Source organism: Pagrus major, chromosome 14, assembly GCF_040436345.1.
Source record: "Pagrus major chromosome 14, Pma_NU_1.0".
NCBI classification, from domain to species: domain Eukaryota; kingdom Metazoa; phylum Chordata; class Actinopteri; order Spariformes; family Sparidae; genus Pagrus; species Pagrus major.
This window is the reverse complement of record NC_133228.1, coordinates 23340522-23359560: the sequence shown is the minus strand read 5'-3', so window position 1 is coordinate 23359560 and position 19039 is coordinate 23340522. Positions and strand designations below refer to the sequence as shown.

Below are 19039 nucleotides of genomic sequence, written 5' to 3'. Positions count from 1 at the left end.
GTTTTTCTGCAATCCTCTAACGCTGGATGAATGCAGCTTTCTTTCTTCTTCTTTCTGTTAAAGCAACATTATGTTACAAAACAAAACTTACGCTTTGACCCCAAAATGAACTTTTCTTACAAATAGGAGCTTTAAAGAACGTAAATATTCTCTTGGAGACACCCAAAATAAAAATATGAAGCTTTGTAATCATTCCTTCTTTGCCCCAGAGGAAAAAAAGAGAGAAATCTGAACTCAAAAGACCTCAATTTTGGAAGATATCCGCTTGATTTGACAATTATTTACTTCAGGTAAACTTTTAAATCCACTTTTACAAAGAATGAAGACTTTAATTTAAAGCCATGGTCAAGAAAATCAAGAAAATGATTCCAGCGAGCTCAGCCTGATCCAACGTCTGATATATAGTGTTGGTGGGTGGTCAACAGGTTAATTCAGTCAATGTTTAGCATATGTAGTGTTTAGAGGAGTGACTGTGCAGGAAATGAGGAAATACTTCTGCTCGGCTGCCTTGTAATTAAACCTCGACACACAGACGCACCCTCTCAAAACAAACGCCACAAACGCAAGACGACCAGCGATAATCTTCAAACATTTATTGGGATCATCTGTCTGTCATGAGCCGAGACACAAAGCCGTAAAGCTGGTTTTTTTTTTCTTCTTTTCTTTTGCTTGCAGGAAAAAGAGCAACAGTTTTGAATCTAGACACAGACAAACTAACTTAGAGCCACCGCAGGACGCTTTACTACAACAGAGGATGAGACGGTGCAGAAAAGAGGCCCATGCAGCACAATACAGAGAATATTTATCCATCTACAGGCTCGACAGTTAAATTAATCTAAAACAATATCGTCACAGAGGAGGACTCTCAGGCACACGGTTATCCATCTGTCAAAAGTACTTCACAACTTCAAATCAAAGCAAGCTGAATATCCTCAAAATTAACTCGTCGATGCTCTTGATTCTGAAAAAAAGAGAGAAAATGCAGATTATGTACACCCAGGTGTCCATCAGCGATCACGTGTCCGGATCTTCCAGGAGTCTGAATGACGCCGACGTTAAAAAGTGATTCTTGTTCTGGTGGTTTATGTTGATACAGAGTGATGCGTCACTGCTGGTATGCAGCTCCTACTGCTGCTTACATAAGAAGATCGCCACCGCTGACACGTCTGTGAAGATACTTCCAGCAACCGGTTAGCTTAGCTCAGCATAAAGACAGACAGACTGAGAAACAATCTATTCAATTAGTGCCAGATTTTATAGTTATTTCTTGGAAATATATAGTAAATTACAGACACATAATAAAGTGTTACCAAATGATTATATGCTGATGAGTGTTGTTGTTATCCAACAGTGAAATAAACCAGTAGACGGATCGTGACACACCACTCTGAAATCAGCCACTTTTCGATCTTTTTTTAACCACGCGATTCGTCAAACGTCGCGTCCTCCTCTTCATCGCTGTGCAAACAGTTCATGAACAACGTGGTGTTAAACTTCCCGCCCTTCGTCTCCGTCTCAGCGTCGACCGGACGGACGTGTTCCTGGGTTTCAAAACAAAAATATCCACATCCTTTTCTAGTCTCATGTCGTGTTTTGTCCACTCGCAGGTTTTTAACTCCTAAAAATGTGTCCCTTTTTTCTCAGCGGGAGGTGATGCGTCTCCACTTCCTGTCTGTCTCGCATTCAGTCGGCCGGTCAGGTGTTCAGTCGTCTTTGTAGTTCGTTCTCTGGTCCAGACAGTCGTTTATTTTTTCGTCATCTCAGGCAACAGACAAAAAAGAAAGAGAGCCGTCTCTCTGGCCCCTGACCTCTGACCCCAGCTCCTGGTTTTGCCTCTCCTCCTCGACTTCGCGCCCCTCAGTGGGGGTAAGAGTGTGTGTTCAGGTCAGGGGGGTGTGGTCTGTCCCGGCATCAGTGGGCGTCTGGAGGACTCGTTCCCCGTTGAGACCGGTTTCCCCCTCCGATCTTCTCTTTCTCGCTCTCTCACTCTCTTGCTCGTTCATTCGCTCGCTCGTTCAGCCCAGGACCAGACTCCAATCAGCGTCTCCTGGAGGAGAGAGCAGACATTTACTGTAGACGAGCTGAGCAGCAGCAACACAAGTCTGAAGCTTTCAGATTTTCATGAAATCAAACCGGTTTTGATAATATTTTAATGCAAGTACATCATTTCTGCCACTAGGGGTCTGTAAATCAAAACAAAATAAAAGACACAAGCAGTGTGGGATCATGGGAGTTGTTGTCTTCATAGTTGAACAACCACCACTGCTGAAGAAATGTTCCCGGACGGTGTAATGACATCATCACACTGCACGTGATTGGACGGGAGCCACTCATCTGCTCCTGGATTTCAAACTGGACCAACATGGTTCTGGAAGTTTGGAAACGTTTTCTTAAATTATGAAAATAGTTTGCCGAAATGTGTTTTAAAGACATTTTAAGTGAGAAATAAGCCGTACAGTTGCTGAATCTGTCCTCATTTTAACTCGACAGTGTTTCGTTTTTACAGATTTTCAGGAAGTTCTGGAGGCGCCGAGTTGCTTAAAGTGGCAAACTCGAAGATTTACGGAAGCGGCAATTGCAGGTGTATTTTTGGACCTCACTGCTTCCCAGAGATCCAGTGTCGCCTGTGTGACGTCAGTCAGTCAGTCGTCAGCTTTGCGGCACCTCCATAACAACACCACATGAAAGCGATTTGCACCTTTTTTTTTTTAAAGTTTCATCGTTCGCTGTTATCGGTCTTTTCTTTGTTTGTTCGACCGTTAACAGTGACGTTAACTGTTTACTCCCAACGCTAGCAGAGACCAGGACAAACACAACTGTGCGAACCACCGACTCTCTCCGGCCGACCGACCACTGCTGGGTGAACACGTCGCTGACTGTGCGCCGTTTGTGATATTTTCCGGGAAAGTCGCCACCGACACCCAGTGTACATCTTTGGTATTACAGCAAATGCGGGGGCTTTCATCAGTGGGCTATAGACTCAATCATTATTGTGTTACCTTGACTCAACAGATATTTATTTACATGAAAAGATTATTACTTTGAAGCAGGCTAGACCTCGACTTTATGCAAATGCATCACTAGCAATGAAAGTACACGACTCACAGTCCAACTCCTGTTGTGTTTCAGAACAAGAAGCTGCTTAAACATAATGGTAGGAAGTCACAACATTTAATTGATAAAAATGAAGGTGATGAAAATGAAAAATTAAGTGATATAATTATTAATATATTGGTGATTGGATTTATTGAAAACATGTGTCATGTGTTACGATTTCCGCCATCTTACATTCATCATTCAACTTCTACTGACCAAAAACACCATTCATCATTTAAGGAAAGCGGCTTCAAGGGTGGAAGTAAAAGAAAGTGGAAGTAGAAGTGATGACAATGCTAACAAATCAATAATGAATGTGATTTAACGCATGTGATTTGTAAAACAGAGTAATAAACTGTCAGCTGATTTGATAAAGTTGACTGACATTTGATTTCAGTGTTGCTCTGATAATCAGCTGGCTGAATATCTGCCGTCTGCCATCATCAATCTCAACAACTCACTGACGTTTGTCGTTTACAGCAAGCAAATTTTGTTACTTTCATCCTTGAGGTCACTTTTTCCTTGTTGTGAACATAGACAACCCAGTTTCATGCAAGAGCCATCTGTCCGGAGGTGAAATACTTCTTTAAATGCCACATGCGCATTAAAATGTTCATGATGTTCAACTTTACAGAAGCAAGAAAGACACAAAAGTTGCTGCTGATGTTTAAGTATAAACTTCAAGTAATCTTTATTTCCAAATATTCCCAGTTTTTACAGAAAAATAGATTATCTGACTTGAACTCTTAGCACCGGAAAATCAGGTAAAAGTGCAAATAAAAACAGGAACTCATCAACAAAACCTTTTCTGTGTTATTTAACTAACTTTCTGAAGCTTCATCTCTGATAATTAAAGTCCTCGCTGGGTCTCGACCTGTTCTAGCCTACTCCATGTCGTGCCTTTGGCTTCTCTCTCCTGCTTGTCTTTCCTGTCTTGTCTCTCCCTCTTCTCATGCCTTTCTTTCCCCGCACTTCTCACACTGTTTAAAGAAATACCGATGAGGTGGAGTCAGAGCACACAGTAATCAGATAATGAGCCCTACATCCGGCACATTCTGCGTCTGTTTGAGTGTTGGCGCTTCAGTGATCGCGGCTCGCGTCTCACCTTCCTCCGGTCTTGAAGATGAGGTCGGCGTTGGGAGCGCCTTTCGGGTGCTGGTAGCGAGGCCGACGCTCCCGGTTAGTGTTGGCTGGCGCCGGACGCTGGGCGAGGGACTGCATCATCTCTGTAAACACACACAGAGGAAACTCGGGTTCAATCACCACGTTTTCATTATGTCAACAAAAACTATGATGGAAAATATCTGCGGTGGATGTGGTGGAGTCAGGTCATATGATGATGAAATGTGGACGTTTGCCAAACTCTTGTTGATGTTAATGCTTCACATTCTGCTTCTTGTGTTACAGTGAACAAAGTTAAACTCTGTCATGGTGTCGTACCCTGGTAGTCCTCCTGCTCCTGCCTCTCGTTGATGTCCAGCGTCAGTTTCTTCATCCTCATGCGCTCCTCCTGCTCGGCCTGCTGCTGGTTGAAGTGGTTCGCCGCCAGGTGGGAGGACAGCGGCACATTCAGGATCTTATACTGTCGACCACAAAACACACATGTTAACACGACATGCACAAGATCTGGGACCAGTAACAAAAGACATGTAGCTCAAATGATTTTGTTTTAACGCCGAAAATCTAAATGTCCTCCCAAATAAATACTAATAAAGGGTATTTATATGTTTCAGTGCAATCGGGTACTGCAGGTAATCAGTGTTGCATTTAGAGTTTCTGTAATAAACACGTCGATCAAAGTACATTTTCTGTGTATCTGTCTGTTTTATTCAAGCAATAAATCAACAATTTAGTCCAAAAAATATCATAAAAAAAACAACTGTCTTTCCACTGTATTTTGGCGCCAATTGATTAATTGAGAAAATAATCTGCCTTTCACACTGGACAAAAAACCTGATGAGGTAAATGATCTGGTGAACGTGACTTTGAAAAAGAAAAAGACAGGAAACGGAGTCAATCTCCTATTTTTTGTGAGTTTTCCCACCTTTACAAACTCACAATAACAGCTAATTTTGGTGTAAAAGTGGTATTGGTGCGCTTTAGAGGTGCTGATTGGTGGATTTTATTGCCTTTAGACTGAGCCAGGCTAGCTGTTTCCCCTTGTTTCCAGTCTTTGTGCTAAGCTAAGCTAACCAGCCGCTGACTCCACATCATGCACTGACAAATGCACTGTTCATAGAGTCTGTCAGTGCTAGTTAGCAGTTAGCATGTTGTTTGTGAGTCCATCCCACACACATGTAGTAAGGACAGTCACGAAACACACACACACTCACACAGGATGCTTTTATTCCCTGCTGCTGTCGAGGCTGTGTGTGTGTGTTTACAGAGAGAAATGTCATTTCCCATCCGCTCATTAACACACCGACAAAGATATTCTGTGTTCTCCTCAAACGTTCGTATGAAAAGTGATTTTTTTTTTCTGGCAGCGGTCCTTAAAACAGACTGAACCTCCGAGCGACTGGCAGAAAAACTGGACACACCCTGAAGTACAAGAACCAGTCTCTGCCCTCAAACCACACATTCCACCACTGCAGCTCGCCCAAACACACACACACACACACACACACACACACACACACACACAGAGTCAATATTATTCCTGGGCTCAGTTCGACTGAGGCGAGTGTGTCAGTGAGTTTCTGTACGAGACGGTCAGACTGTATCGGCGCTCTGCTGATCTGATCTGACTAATAAACCGCAAACATCTGTTGGCGGTTTATTAAACTCCACTACAGTCCTGTTCCTGTGTCATCCACCAACAGCTCTGGGCCCTGAGACGGTAAAACTAAAGGGTGACGAAGCCTTCAGCGCTTCAGGGATAATTCTTCGCCATTGGAGGAGTCAGACTAACCAGTTTTTGATTGATGGTTAAAATGATTGATGGACGCCTTTTGAATCTTTAATCTCAAAGACTAATAAATACCAAGAAGTTTTATGACGTCTGGCCTCATTGTTTAACAGGGATACAAAAAGAAACAGAAAGAAAAGATTCCTCTCCTCGTCATAATGAAAATTTGCTACTATCTTTATTTATGTTCTGTATCTATGAAGTGTTTCATTTATATTTTGTGCCCCTCGACTTTTTTCCTCCCTTATTTTAATTGGTGTGGTTTATTTTACTAAGCATAACGACTATATGTGACCAGGATTTGTTTTGTTTTGTTTTGTGACCAGTCCTTCATTAGTCCCAGGCAGGACTGTTGCACCTTAGCCGTTCTGTCTTTAAGGTACAAATGTAAGGAGGATGGGCAGATCATCGTTGTTCCACCTCTGAGCTGACAGTAGTTGTAGTAGCAGAGCCGAAGCGATGTGAGCTGGCGAGGCGGCAGGAGGGGATAGGATGTTTTGGTGACGTGTAATTCGAGCGACTCACAAGCAGGAGATTTTAAAAGCAGCTAGCAGCAGTTAGCAGCTAACTCAAAGAAAACGAACAGCACCTGAAAATATCTTCAAGTTCTGGAGACAACAAGGACCATGCGCTCTTTAGAGAGACGGTGAATGATTGGTATTTCCATGTTGTGCCATTGTTTAAAAAGCGCTTCTCAACTTGGGTGTGAAATATCAAATCAGACGCCAACGCTGTTGTGTTAGCTTCGGATTCCACCCTTCTGCGTCACATTACACCCGCAACACGACCGCCAGAGGTGATTGCGGACACTCCAGACAATGCTTGTGGTTCAATCAGGCGTGTTGTTGCATGTTTTAGTAGCTTCCCAGAAGCAGCTCAGCAGCCAAAACTAGATGACTTTCTAATTATGACAAACTGTGACTTGATTGCCTTGAAAAATGGTGGACAGGAAAAAGACGAAGGGTTCGTTCAGTGTCACACAAACAAAAGCGGAGTAAAAGATCATGATTTACCGTAATATGTTATCTTGTGTTGTTCATTATGTTGTATTTCTAAGCAGTAGCATTTAAGATCGACTTCCTTGCGATATCACGTTTATGAGCTGTTGCTGACTGCAGCTGCCGTCACATTTTACCTGCTGCTTGTTGCCTTTGCGTGTCAGCATGACGAACTGCATGGTTTCAGAGATGTCTGACTCTGCCTCCCCGATGCACTGCTGTCCGCCCCCTCCCTTCTTCAGCTGACTCTTCAGCTGCAGAGGAATCGCCACGTCCAGCTGGTGCACCTTCACCGTCTCGCCACTACGCTGCTGCAGGGACAGAACACACAGGTCAGGGGAGTTTCTTTAACATGTGACAGTAAACACAAAACTGTTCATTGTGTTCATGTTTTCCTACCTGCAGGTTCTCCAGCATCATCTTATCCAGAGCCTGAATGAAGTCCTCGTCCTCGGCGCAGGCCACGTGCTTCAGTCCACCGCCGCGGATTGTAACCTCCTTCAGACAGACAGCAAATTAACACGACAGCACGGACAAATCTTTAAATTAACACCTCCGTCTCCTCGTGTAATAAGTGTTTTCTTACAGCTAAATTTACGACAACCAGAGACAAGATAATGATAGTGTGCCTCATAAACACGTCTGTGTCTCTGAGTGTGAGTGTCGACATTCACCATCACTCATCCTGTGCTCATGATAGTGATTAAAATGTATTGTAAAAGACATTTTTTAGGCAGATTTACAGGTTTATCATCATCTTACATTGTTCTCCTCATCCGTCTCATTTTCTTTATTGGAGTCGGTCAGATAGTCGGTGTTCTCTTCTTCCTCTTCCTCCCTCTCCTCTTCTTCGTTCTCCGACCCTTCCTGAGGAAAACAAAACAGACTTGCAGGTTATTAACTGACAGGCAATCAACTCTTTCCTTTCATTCAAACCTTTACTGTGAGCGTAATTATTCACCCCGTCTGATCAAAGGCAGAGATCTAAGAATACCAGTGCTGCAACCTACAATCTCATTACTTTCACGCGTAATTGCTTATTAATTGGGCTATAAAATGTTGAAAATGTTGATTACTTTCACAGAGGAGGGAAGAAACCAGAAAAACTCACATTTAAGGAGCTAAAATCTGAGTATTGACTTTTTTCTTAAAAAAATAACTCCGATAACTCAAACTAACTTCAGATTAGCTGGCAATTAATTTAATAGTTGACAACTAAGCGCCCTGACACACCAGGCCGCCACTGTTGGCACAACTTGGCCCCTGTCAGCTGCTTGAAATGACTCTGATTGGCTGTTCAGCTATGCTGATAGGTGCAGGAGAAGCGAAGTGGAAAAAGAAAGGGAAAGCCCCATTAGCCTGTTGTTTCTTCACCAGTGTCATTTGCAACTTTCTACCAAACATATTCTCGTTTAGAAGCGGTCGTGTTCGAAACAGTAGTGTCAAAAAAACGCAGCTATATAATAACAACAATTGGTGCTGAAAAGGCCAAAAAAGCCAGAAAAAAGGCGTCAAATTTAAGACAGATCCTCAGTTTTACAGTCAGATCAATATTCCTAAGGTACGTCCTCACCTTTAGTCACTCCTGATGCCCTAAATATAGTTTCAGAAGCTTCTCCACCCGAACAAGAACAACAAAACCATCTTCATTGAGTTTCAATTGTCATGTAATTGCGGGTAATCACGTCACCTCAGTGACACCTGAGCGGACAGACGGGATGAAGTCTGCGACAGTTAAGTCATCGTCAACAAACTGACTCACGTCTTCTTCCTGTTCGTTCATCTCGCTCTCGTTGCCCGACTGCTCCTCGGTCTCGGCGCCTCCCTCCTCATCGTCGCCGTCGTCGTCGTCCTCCTCGTCGAGACCATCGCCTTCGCTCATGGCGCTGGAGCGGCCGTCCTTCTCCATGGCCAGGCCTTTGAGAAGACACATAGCGTGACATGTTAAATAACAAGCAGGGAAAATTAATCTCTAAAACATGAGATGGTTATGACAGATTATATCATAAACACGTAATCTGAGCCGAACCCGAGCCGGGAGCAGCTTTACTCAAACAAAAGCTTCAGTTATAAATAGATCAAATATTCAGGAGGGAGTTATAGTTTCATTAGTCTGCTACCTGCATGATAAGTACAAGCAATTACAGACTGTAATCATGCAGCTGTGTGACAGCAAAGAAATGAAGTCAGGCGGCCTGAAGCTGAAGATCTGGTTCTGTGTGACTCAGGATCTGAGGAATGTCTGATCCTGGTTCAAGTATTCAAGGTAAAACAATGGAACCACTGTTGGCTTAAAGGGGCCTCCATCAGCCTCATCAATCACTTTCTCTACCACACACACACACACACACACACACGCACACACACACACACACACACACACACACACACACACACACACACACACACACACACACTCCAGTGGCGGAAAGCGAATTCACAAGTAATATCCTGAAAGGCAGTTTTGAGCTTCTTGTACTGAAGTATTTCCATTTCCAAAACAGTTGTTCCTGATGTTTTTAACCTCTGGCCTAGGTGAAGTACATGCACACTAATTATTGTGCCTCAGAGCTGTGTTTTTCTCAGGACCCCTCAGATTTATCTCGTAGCCCTCTGGAGGGGCCCGACCCCTAAGTTGGGTACCACTGGACTCGAATGACTACCTGAATATAAAGTAGTTCAAACTAGCTCCACCTTGAGCAGCTACAACAGTAAAATGCTGCTCTTACATTGCTGCATCAGTATGAACAATCTAATAATGTCATTTATACTCTGCAGGACTTGTGATAGAGTATTTGTACACTGTTATATCCGAGTACCTCAGTCTCACAGTGTCACTGTCTGAGAGAGGAGGTGTGTTTACATATTTCTCTGCTCATTCAAAGTCGACACCTTGAAACTGTAAAACAAAGACGGTGTTCCTGTGAGAAACACCTGCCGAGTTTCCTTCTTCCTCCTCTCACACTCGTCTTTTTCCACTGTTTCTTTTATTTGCATTGGAAGTTCACAGTGAACTCTCCAGCAGAGCTCAGGCACCGTATTAAAGGATAGGTTCACATATTAATTCTAAACTTACATACTCATATATACACTTTAGAAGTTACTGGTTGTTGCGATCATTCCTGCTGCTCACACTTACGGCAATTTTACATCTCGTGTCTGAACTAGATTTAAAGCCTCGTGGTGAAATCAAATCTCACTATATTGCAACGACAATCACCTGAAGATCAATATGAGCTAAATGTTTTGCCCCAAATTTGACAAAAAGAAGACACAAAATAAGTTGAAGAAGGCCTCGGGCTTTAACACGTCTGTTTCTTTCTGCTGCTGGGCATTTTTAAAAAGTATCTTATTTGTGAGTGCTTACAAATTTTAAGAAATTCCCTCCAGGGCGTGAAGTCACAGTGACCTTTGACCAAAAAAATCTAATCGGTTCATCCGAAGGTGGACACTGTGCCAAATTTGAACAAATTCCTTCAAGGCGCTACAGCTTCAGCCATCGCCGACGCCAAAGCATAACGACTGCACGTGTAACTTTTATGTAGAAGTCACAACAGCAAAAAATCTACAACTCCTCACGTGTGAGAAGCTGAAACCAGAGAATGTGTCTTTGCATTAAAAATGACTTGTGATTAAATGATTATCAAAATATTTGACAACATTTCTGTCAGTCGACTCATCATTTCCATAAAGCAGTCACATGCAAAAGAACAACACAACAATATAAACAGCATTTTTTGTTGGTGACAAATCTATTAAAAATAAACTGTCTGCACAGAGAAACTCTGCAACGGACGTCATTCAGTTTAATTCTCAATTATCATTCCTGAAAACTCCGTAGCGACTGGGCCCTTCCAGTGACTGTATGTGTTTGGTATGTGTGTGTTTCTATGAACTGATAAAGCCGAGCGAGGAGTGATCGTCCTCCTACACACCGGAGAATGCTGCTCAGCCGGGAGGACAGAGAGCGGCTCAACCAGTGAGACCGGCCGCCACAAAAACATCCTTCACTTCCACTAATTACACACCGGATTTCATCTACTGCCTCTCACATTCATTTTTAGATACGTGAACGCTGTGTGACTCGTACCTAGTTTGACGAGCACCTCCCTCTCCAGGTCGGTGACCTGTTTGGTGGCCTCCTCCAGGGAACAACTGAGCCTCATCTTGGGCCGCAGCAGCTCCAGGGTGTCGCTGATCATGTAGTCGATGTCGATGGGGAACGGGTGGTCCTTGGTCCAAACATCGATGCTCTTCTTCCACCAGATGTAGCGCTGCAGCACACAACATCATTTTATTTACTGTACCTCAGTTCTCAGCAATATGGGAGCCGTCCCGAACACCTTATTTGGGGGTCTGAGGCTTTAACAGCGTGACAGATAAATGTCTACTGCCTGAAGCATTAGAATAAGGTTAAAATAAAGATTAAAATGGCAACAGAGAAAACTTTGAAGCATTTAGAGTAGACGTACCTGGAAGTAGATGAGGAAACAGTCCAGCTTCCTCTTGCTGGAGCCACGGTCGAAGTACTGGCCACAGGTGTCGAGCAGCGTGCACACCAGGCGGATGCGGAACAGGTGCTCCGGAGGGTCCAGCGAGCTGGGGCTGCCGTCCTGGTTCACCCCGAAGGAGATGAAGGAGAAGAGGGTGCGGAAGATGACGGCCGACTCCACCATGCGGTAGTTGTAGAGCTCGCCCAGGAACTTGGCGCTGCTGATCCGCCGCTGGTTGAACTTGGGCTGGTTGACCTGATAACGGACAGAGGAGGAGGAAGACATTTTTAAATGTTGCCGCTCTGTTGTTTGAGCCCAAGTTGTGAAACAGTTTGAAGTATTGTGCAAAACCATTTGGCTTGAGTTCAGGATGGAGTCAGTCAGCCTTCTCACGTGTCCTGCAACATGTAACAGTGTTCTTCACAGTAACAACACAGATTTCCTCTTCAATCAACTGTCAAAAATGTCAATCAAGATTAGCAACTGGTTTGTCTTCCTCTCCTCTCACTGCTCTCACTCATCATATATTGTTGGTTACATAAGTGTTTCTACACCACTTCCTTCTCTCCTCACCTCCATGCCCAGCCGGATGTCCTCCAGCACTCCGTCCACCACATGGATGCCCACGTCCTCCTGGTAGGCCACCAGGCCGGCCAGCAGGTTGGCCACACAGTGGATGCTGTTGTACTTGACGTTCCAGATGTTGACCATGCAGCAGATCAGGTAGCTCTTCACCTCAGGGTCCTGCCAGGGCAGCTTACGCATCTGCCTGAGCACCTTCTCCGTGGTGACCTTGGACAGGTCCTTGTAGAGCAGCTTGCGGATGTACTCCTGCAGCGGCGGCCTCTTCTTCTTCACCGTCTTCTCCACGGGCGGTGGGTTGCAGTAGTAATAGGCGTTCTCCACCATCGTCACGTAGCGGGCATCAAGATGCTGCGCCTGCTTTTTACGCATCATTTGCTCCTGAAACGCAGATAAATATCAGCTGTTTATATTAAAACAAGACGTAAAACAAGTCCTTTTACCATTAACAGGGTTTGTACAGGTTTTAATTCAAGCACTTTCAAGGTGTCTAAATAACAAAGTTCAAGACTCCTGAAGCCTTTATAATCACATCTAAGTAACTGTAAATGCAATTGTGAAAAATAAAGTTTACACAATTCCTTCATACCCACACAAACAAAATCTGTATATTTTGTCACTTTGTTTATCTTAAAAGTTGTTCACGTTAATTTTGATTGTGTGTTTTCATCATGATTATTTAATTCTTGCTAATTTCGATGCCAGGAGACAACAAACAGGATAATTTCATCTCAGATGTTAAATGTTTGGTTTACGTGAGTGAAACAACAGATTATGTTGAAAATCAAGCATTTTTCAACAAGTGTAGTCAGATTTAAACATATTCCTAACCTTGAAAAAGTATTTTCAAAACTTTCAAGACTTTGTATGAACCCTGTATTAAGCAAAGCCCTGAGGTGAATGCTGATATCGATCAGCTGTCACACCCAAATCACAATCTGCTCGACAATCGTAATGTGTGTCCTCCCTCCTATGTTTCAACATTTCCCCTATTAGCTCTGTTTGTCTTTCATGTATTCTATTATTGTGTTGATGATGATGATGATAATGATGATGTGTACGAACCAGTAAGACGCTGGTACGCAGGTGAGAGTCGGGGGATCTGAAGAGGAAGCGTCCGCAAGTCTCCAGCAATGTGCACGCCATCTCGATGTGGTGATGGGTGAAATCAGACAGCAGCATCTGTTGGGAGACACACACACATTTATAGTTAGGTTGTTTAAATCAAGACCCTCCTCAGCATTGTTAATATTTAACAGCTAATTGTCTCCTAAAAAGGTGCTAGAATCAAACGTCAAAGTTAATGCAGTAAAGTCTGCGCTCTTTGTAGAGAGTGCAGGTCAGGTTTTGTTTCACTTCCATCACTGTAAGTTGTCATGGAAATATTTTCTCATATTCAAATCTCGGGATTATCTTTCAGTCTATAGTCAAAGGTAAAGGGATTCAGTTACAGTTTGTGTGTGTGTTACACAAACAGGAAACTAAACACACACAGACGTTCCCTCACATCACTCAGCCCTGAGACAACAGAGTCTTTCCACCCACCTTGAGACAATGAAGCGTGTCTGTTTTTGAGAACATCTTGAACTTGGCCAGTTCCCCGATGAATCTGACCGTTTTATTCTTCGTCTCGATGTTGATCTGGTCCTTCTTCCGAATCTACAGCACAGACATAAGAAACAAAATTAGAGTTCTGCTAGTTTGCTTCTGCAGACTGTGTGAACATCAACATTCAAAGAAAAATAAGTGCTGGACATAAAGTTTGATCAAAAAGAAAAAACATGTGTTCATGCCACTTCACTCAACTCATGTGTTTGATTTGAAGCATCCATGACTCTTGACTTTGTTTCCGACCTGAACCGGCTCTATTTCGTCACAATCAAACTCAGTATATCATTTTACAGACACAACAACAGACGACCTACATGGAACCTGAAGTCTCCCTTCAGCATGGAGCAGAGGTCTTCAGCCACGTCTGACATGCAGGGATGAAGAGTTGCCACCAGGCGAGAGTAGAAGGGCAGAAGATCCAACCTGTAAGAGGAGAAAGAGTCAGCACTTCTCTGACCTGCAGACCATTAATAATGATGATAGCGCCACCTGGTGGAGTAAAAGATGTACGTTGCACAGCTTTACCTCTGCCTGGGGACAGTGAAGAGGGCTCGCACAAGCTTCCTCCTGTTAGATTTGGTGTTCATGTTCATGCAGAAGTCCATGGCAGCCTGCAGGAGTCATCACAGAGCTCATAAATTTAAAGATATAAAGTTCTTCAACCTCCAATTACTCATTTGTAACACTGCATTTTATATAACAGCTCAAAATCTAGCTGGAAACGAATCATCAGGAAATTATCTCAGCACAAACAATATGGACACCATGTTAATCACTGTTATTCTTTGTTTCTCATCACCTTGTCTATGAGATCTCTGTTGACACAGTTGGGGAGCTGCTGGATGAAGGCGTCCACGATGAGCTTCAGGTGGGAGCCTGTGTTGGCCTCCTCATCCTCTTGTTCTACACATACACAGAAATAAAGATTGATGAAATATCCACTTCAAACGAAACTCCTAAAACTAACCATAACCACTTTTTCTCTGTTTTATTCTGGTGCCAGCAGCTGCAACTGAAGGTGTGTGTTAAGTTATGGAGACATCATGATTATTCATGACAGTTCTTCTGTTATTTAACCCTGTAATCTTTATGTTTGTGTGTCTACATTATAATTTAGGCTTGAGTCATGTTGTTATTTGGTTATCTAGACACCATCATATTTAAGTACAGAGGTGGATTTCTGACAGAGGTTCATGTTTACCTTGCTCATCCAGCAGTTTCTTGGCCAGTTCTTCATTTTCAGCCTCGTCTGCTCCCTCCAGTTCAAGAGGTTCATCTGTGATGTCCAGAGCCTCCAGCTCCAGCTCCAGTTCCTCTGTGGTGCTGGCTGAATCCTTCCCCTCTCTGCCATCTGACCCAGACAGTAACAGCAGCACAGTCAGAAGAAAGCTCTGTATGATTTCTTTCTTCATCCGTCTGTGGATTTATATATTTACCTTTGCCATCGTCCTTGTCTTTACCCTGGCCGCTCTTCTCGTTGTCCTTGAAGAGGATGGCGGGGACGAAGGCCTTCAGGTCCACCAAGTTCTCATAAAAGTTACGAGCGTCTTCATCTTCCCAGATCCCTCCCTCCAGGTCGTACTCTCCGGGTTTACCAGGGGTGAAAATGTCAATGCCAGGACCATGTTCTGAGAGAGCAGAGAGAAGACAACATCACAGACCAAAAAAAGCTACGACGCACACATGTTGAAATATAAACAAATGTTTCCAATCCTGGAAAAGTAAGGTCACACACCCTCCTGCACAGTCTTGTCCTGAGGCAGCTCTGGCATGTTCTCATCGAGCAGATCAGCCAGGGACTGAGTGTTGGCCAGCAGCTTCTGGTAGGAAGTGGCAAACTCTTCATACTGCTTGTGTCTGTCCTCACTCAGCTCCCCTTTGGAATGTAGGATACGCCTGAAGAGAAGAAAAGGTTAGGAGGTTTTATCTAGTGGACAACAAAAGCTGAAAACATTACCTGTGCTCAGACACTTACCTGTTCTGCCTCTCGGTGTTCTGCAGCTCCCGGTGGTCCTTCTTCAGGTGTTTGGTGAGGGAGGTGAAGTATTCCCTCAGCAGGTTCTGGAAGGGCTGCTGCTTCTCCGTGCTGATTATCTCGCTCGGAGGGAAGGTCAGGCCGAACTTCTCAGCAGCCAGTTTCACCTTACGGGGCACCAGACCGGCAATATCATCCCCACAGTGCTTACAGAAGCTGATTACCACCGACACGTGAGTGTGTGTCTCCCTGTCGGTCCCGATAATGTTCTTCAGCTGCTCATAAATAAGCGAAAGGCCCTCTTTGTCTGTGAAGAGCCCAACGATGGTGAGCTCGGCGATAAAGCGCAGGTCTGTGCGCAGCTTGCTCACGTTGGGCGCCTTGTCCTCCTTCCTCGCTTCAAAGTGCTTCTTCCACGCCTGTAACAGTAACGGAGCGAACTCAGTGTACCGCTGGTGGAAGAGCGAGCAGAGATGGACAGCGCAGCCGACATCAGAGATCTTCAGCTTGGCCTCCACGACGGAGCTCACAGCCTCGCCGATGTACTTGCTGAGGTTCAGTGAGGAAAAGTCATTGGAGAGTGAGTCTCGCTGCTGTTCGGTGAGCGTGCGCAGCTTCTTGACAAAGGCAGTGTTCTTTTTAAGGCTCGAGTCCAGTCGGCTGAAGAAGGCCTCTTCGGGTCGACCCTCTTGGGCGTTCTGGTTCTTGCTGCGGAGTTCCTTCCTGCACTGATGGCGCTCCCAGGCCTCCTGGTGCAGCTGATGGCCCTCCTCCTTCTCCCTGCAGAAATGAGGTAAAATGGAGGAAAATATACATTTAAACTAAGACAACAGTAAAAGAGGGTTCTTGTTGTGGCCATCTTGTCATATAATCAGTACACAGGCTGTTTTGATGCAGGAAACATAAAGCTGACATATAACAGATATCTCAGAGATATTGGCAGTAAAATATGGCAACAACAAAGTTCACCACCACTCACTTCAGGAGAGCTGCCTCCTCTTCACGTTGCCTTTTGGCCTCCTCCTCTTGCAGCTTCTTCTCCTGCTCCTCCTGTTGTCTCTTCTCCTCCTCCTCTTTCTTCTTCTGTTCCTCCTCCGCTTTCTGTTTTTCCTCCTCCTTCTTTCTTCTCTCCTTTTCCTCCTTCTTCTTCTTTTCTTCCTCTAGGCGCTTTCTCTTCTCCTCCTTGCCGCTGTCTTTTTTACCGCTCATTTTGGCCTCATCCTTTGCTTTGTCCCGAGCAGATGCTGGTCTTCTCTCGCCATCTCTGTCCTTCTCTTTCTCCTTGTTGCTGAAGGAGCAAACGTCTTTCTCATCCATGTTTACTGAGCGCTTGCGTTCAGCAGGCATACTGAGGAAAAACGTGAGGAAAAGATTGTTTAATAACAGTTTCTGCTGTCCTGAAGGCATTTCGAGAAGCTTCATCTAACCACCTGTTGGAATACACTTTCTGTCTGTTGCATGTTTTTTTTCCTCATCCAAAACAAGCTGGTGGACGGAAACATCTCTGTCAATCTCCTTAATGATTTGGAGAACGTCTACCAAGATTTAAAAATCAGTTTTATTGGTATATATTGACATTTCTTTCGAATATTGTTTTAAAATATTTTATAATTACATGCAAAAGGATAAATGTTGCTGGTCTTTTTAAAAGAACAATAAAATTAATAAACCTTACGGCAACCTGGATGAGTAAATGCCGTTGTAGCACCTTACAAAACTGGTTAAAAATCATTTTGTGCAGTAGATGGAATAATATTTAACAGATCTAACGTTTTATGTTTTATTCTACAAATGCTTTCAATAGCAGCACATCTGGTGATGATAAACAACCTCCTGGTTTTTTTGCAAAGAAGCAAATAATTTTCAGAATTAATGACGATTGTTACTTGAATGTAAATATATTAAAGAATGAACTGAGGCTATATACATGTACATTTTTATGGTTTACTATTGCACTTTGTGTTAACATGTTTTTGTGTGTGATTTTTTCTTTTTTCCTTAACAGCACTTTCCCTCTAGTTTTAAAAGGTTCTATATACACGATTTTTCTCATTTCTATCGGGAAAATAAAGACAGAGGCTTCATTTATCACACCGTCAGATATGTTTCAAGATGTTTCAAGAAAATGTGGGGAGCAAAGTCAACTACAATTCAATCCTGCAAGCATAAATTCACTTCTAGCATTTTACTGACACACACCCACGCAGCAGCTTCGCTGCACATACCGTTCGTTAGCTACCTAGCCTAGCTACATTACCGCGTTTAGCATGGTGACGTTAGCTATCTCTCATGCTAACGATGTAGCTGAAGAGTAAATATATTATATTCAAGAAGCCAATCCGTTTAATGGTACTGTAAAGAAGTTGTAACGTTTGTATACAAATTTGCAACAAAAACAGTTAGCATTAGCATAGCTAACGCGTTTAGCTAGGCCACTTGACTGCACGCACTGAAACAAATGTAAACAAACGTTTTGACAGCGTTCAGCTGACAGCTGGTGTGCGTTAAGTCGTCATAGTGTAAACTTACAATAATATATGTTATAAATTCCTCTGTGGCGATTCTCATTTTCGTGTAAATATTGTTGTAAAATGATGAGGTTTACCTGCTAATTGTAGCAAAACAAACATCGGTCATTAGCGTTGGTTTCCGTGTGAACCGCAGAAGGACCCTTTCATATGTGGGTCCACAAATTATGCCTTACTGAAAATATAATTATTAAATTAAATTCGGTTATATATTTTACACGATTCGGTGAATTTGTATTTTTTAGTTTGGGTGTTATCACAATATTAATTAAGTTTGACATAAATTTTGTATTTTGATACACTAAAGTTGTGTCACATCGACAGGCATTGCTTACGGCGACTACTCATGTAACAGTTGTTTTCAGCGGTGACAGCTGAAGTCATCGAGCTGTTCGGCCACTTGGGGGCAGAGTGACAAGCTGGTCTCAGATCTTCCTCATGAACAATTCAATTATTTGGCCAAAACTCTTAAGTTAGCTCATGAGATATGATGCATTATTGTAGATTAAACATATAACAAATTTGCTCCACCTGGACCAACTACATGTACAACAGGAAAAGTGCTATTTACACATTTATACCTGAGCAAGAGTTTAATAAATATATACATGCTAATAACACTTTTACAGTTAAGGATGATTTCAATGCATCACCTCTATTATATTACACTGTTGCTACTATTATATAAGTAAAGATGTTAAAACTTCCTTCACCACTTACTGTAAGCACCAGCAGTGGTAGTGGCAGCAAAAGTATTAATATTAGCACTTGAATGAAATCTTGGCTCTGGGATATTATAACAAAATTGGTGAATGTGACTTAAACTAATCAACTAAGCTGCTACACTG

The 19039-nt window shown here is 43.2% G+C and overlaps 1 protein-coding gene across 3 annotated transcripts; it reads right to left on the bottom strand.

Moving 5' to 3' along the window:
* Positions 1-578: 578 nt before the first annotated feature.
* upf2 (UPF2 regulator of nonsense mediated mRNA decay) lies at positions 579-18309 on the bottom strand. 3 transcript variants are annotated; one of them, XM_073480381.1, is made up of 21 exons: positions 18269-18309; positions 16643-17011; positions 15664-16443; positions 15424-15584; positions 15125-15316; positions 14890-15039; positions 14488-14591; positions 14214-14299; positions 14003-14111; positions 13623-13736; positions 13143-13259; positions 12069-12458; positions 11475-11750; positions 11093-11276; positions 8765-8919; positions 7765-7869; positions 7402-7500; positions 7140-7313; positions 4537-4678; positions 4202-4322; positions 579-2044 (listed from the first exon to the last, which is right to left on the bottom strand). In XM_073480381.1, the coding sequence occupies exons 1-21, from the start codon at positions 18298-18300 to the stop codon at positions 2038-2040; spliced, it is 3867 nt and encodes a 1288-aa protein (XP_073336482.1). In that variant the 5' UTR covers positions 18301-18309; the 3' UTR covers positions 579-2037. The 3 variants fall into 3 exon arrangements, with proteins under 3 accessions (XP_073336482.1, XP_073336481.1, XP_073336483.1); XM_073480380.1 differs by having other exon boundaries at positions 1955-2047; XM_073480382.1 differs by lacking the exon at positions 18269-18309 and adding an exon at positions 18193-18263 and having other exon boundaries at positions 1955-2047.
* Between the last annotated feature and the right edge of the window lie 730 nt (positions 18310-19039).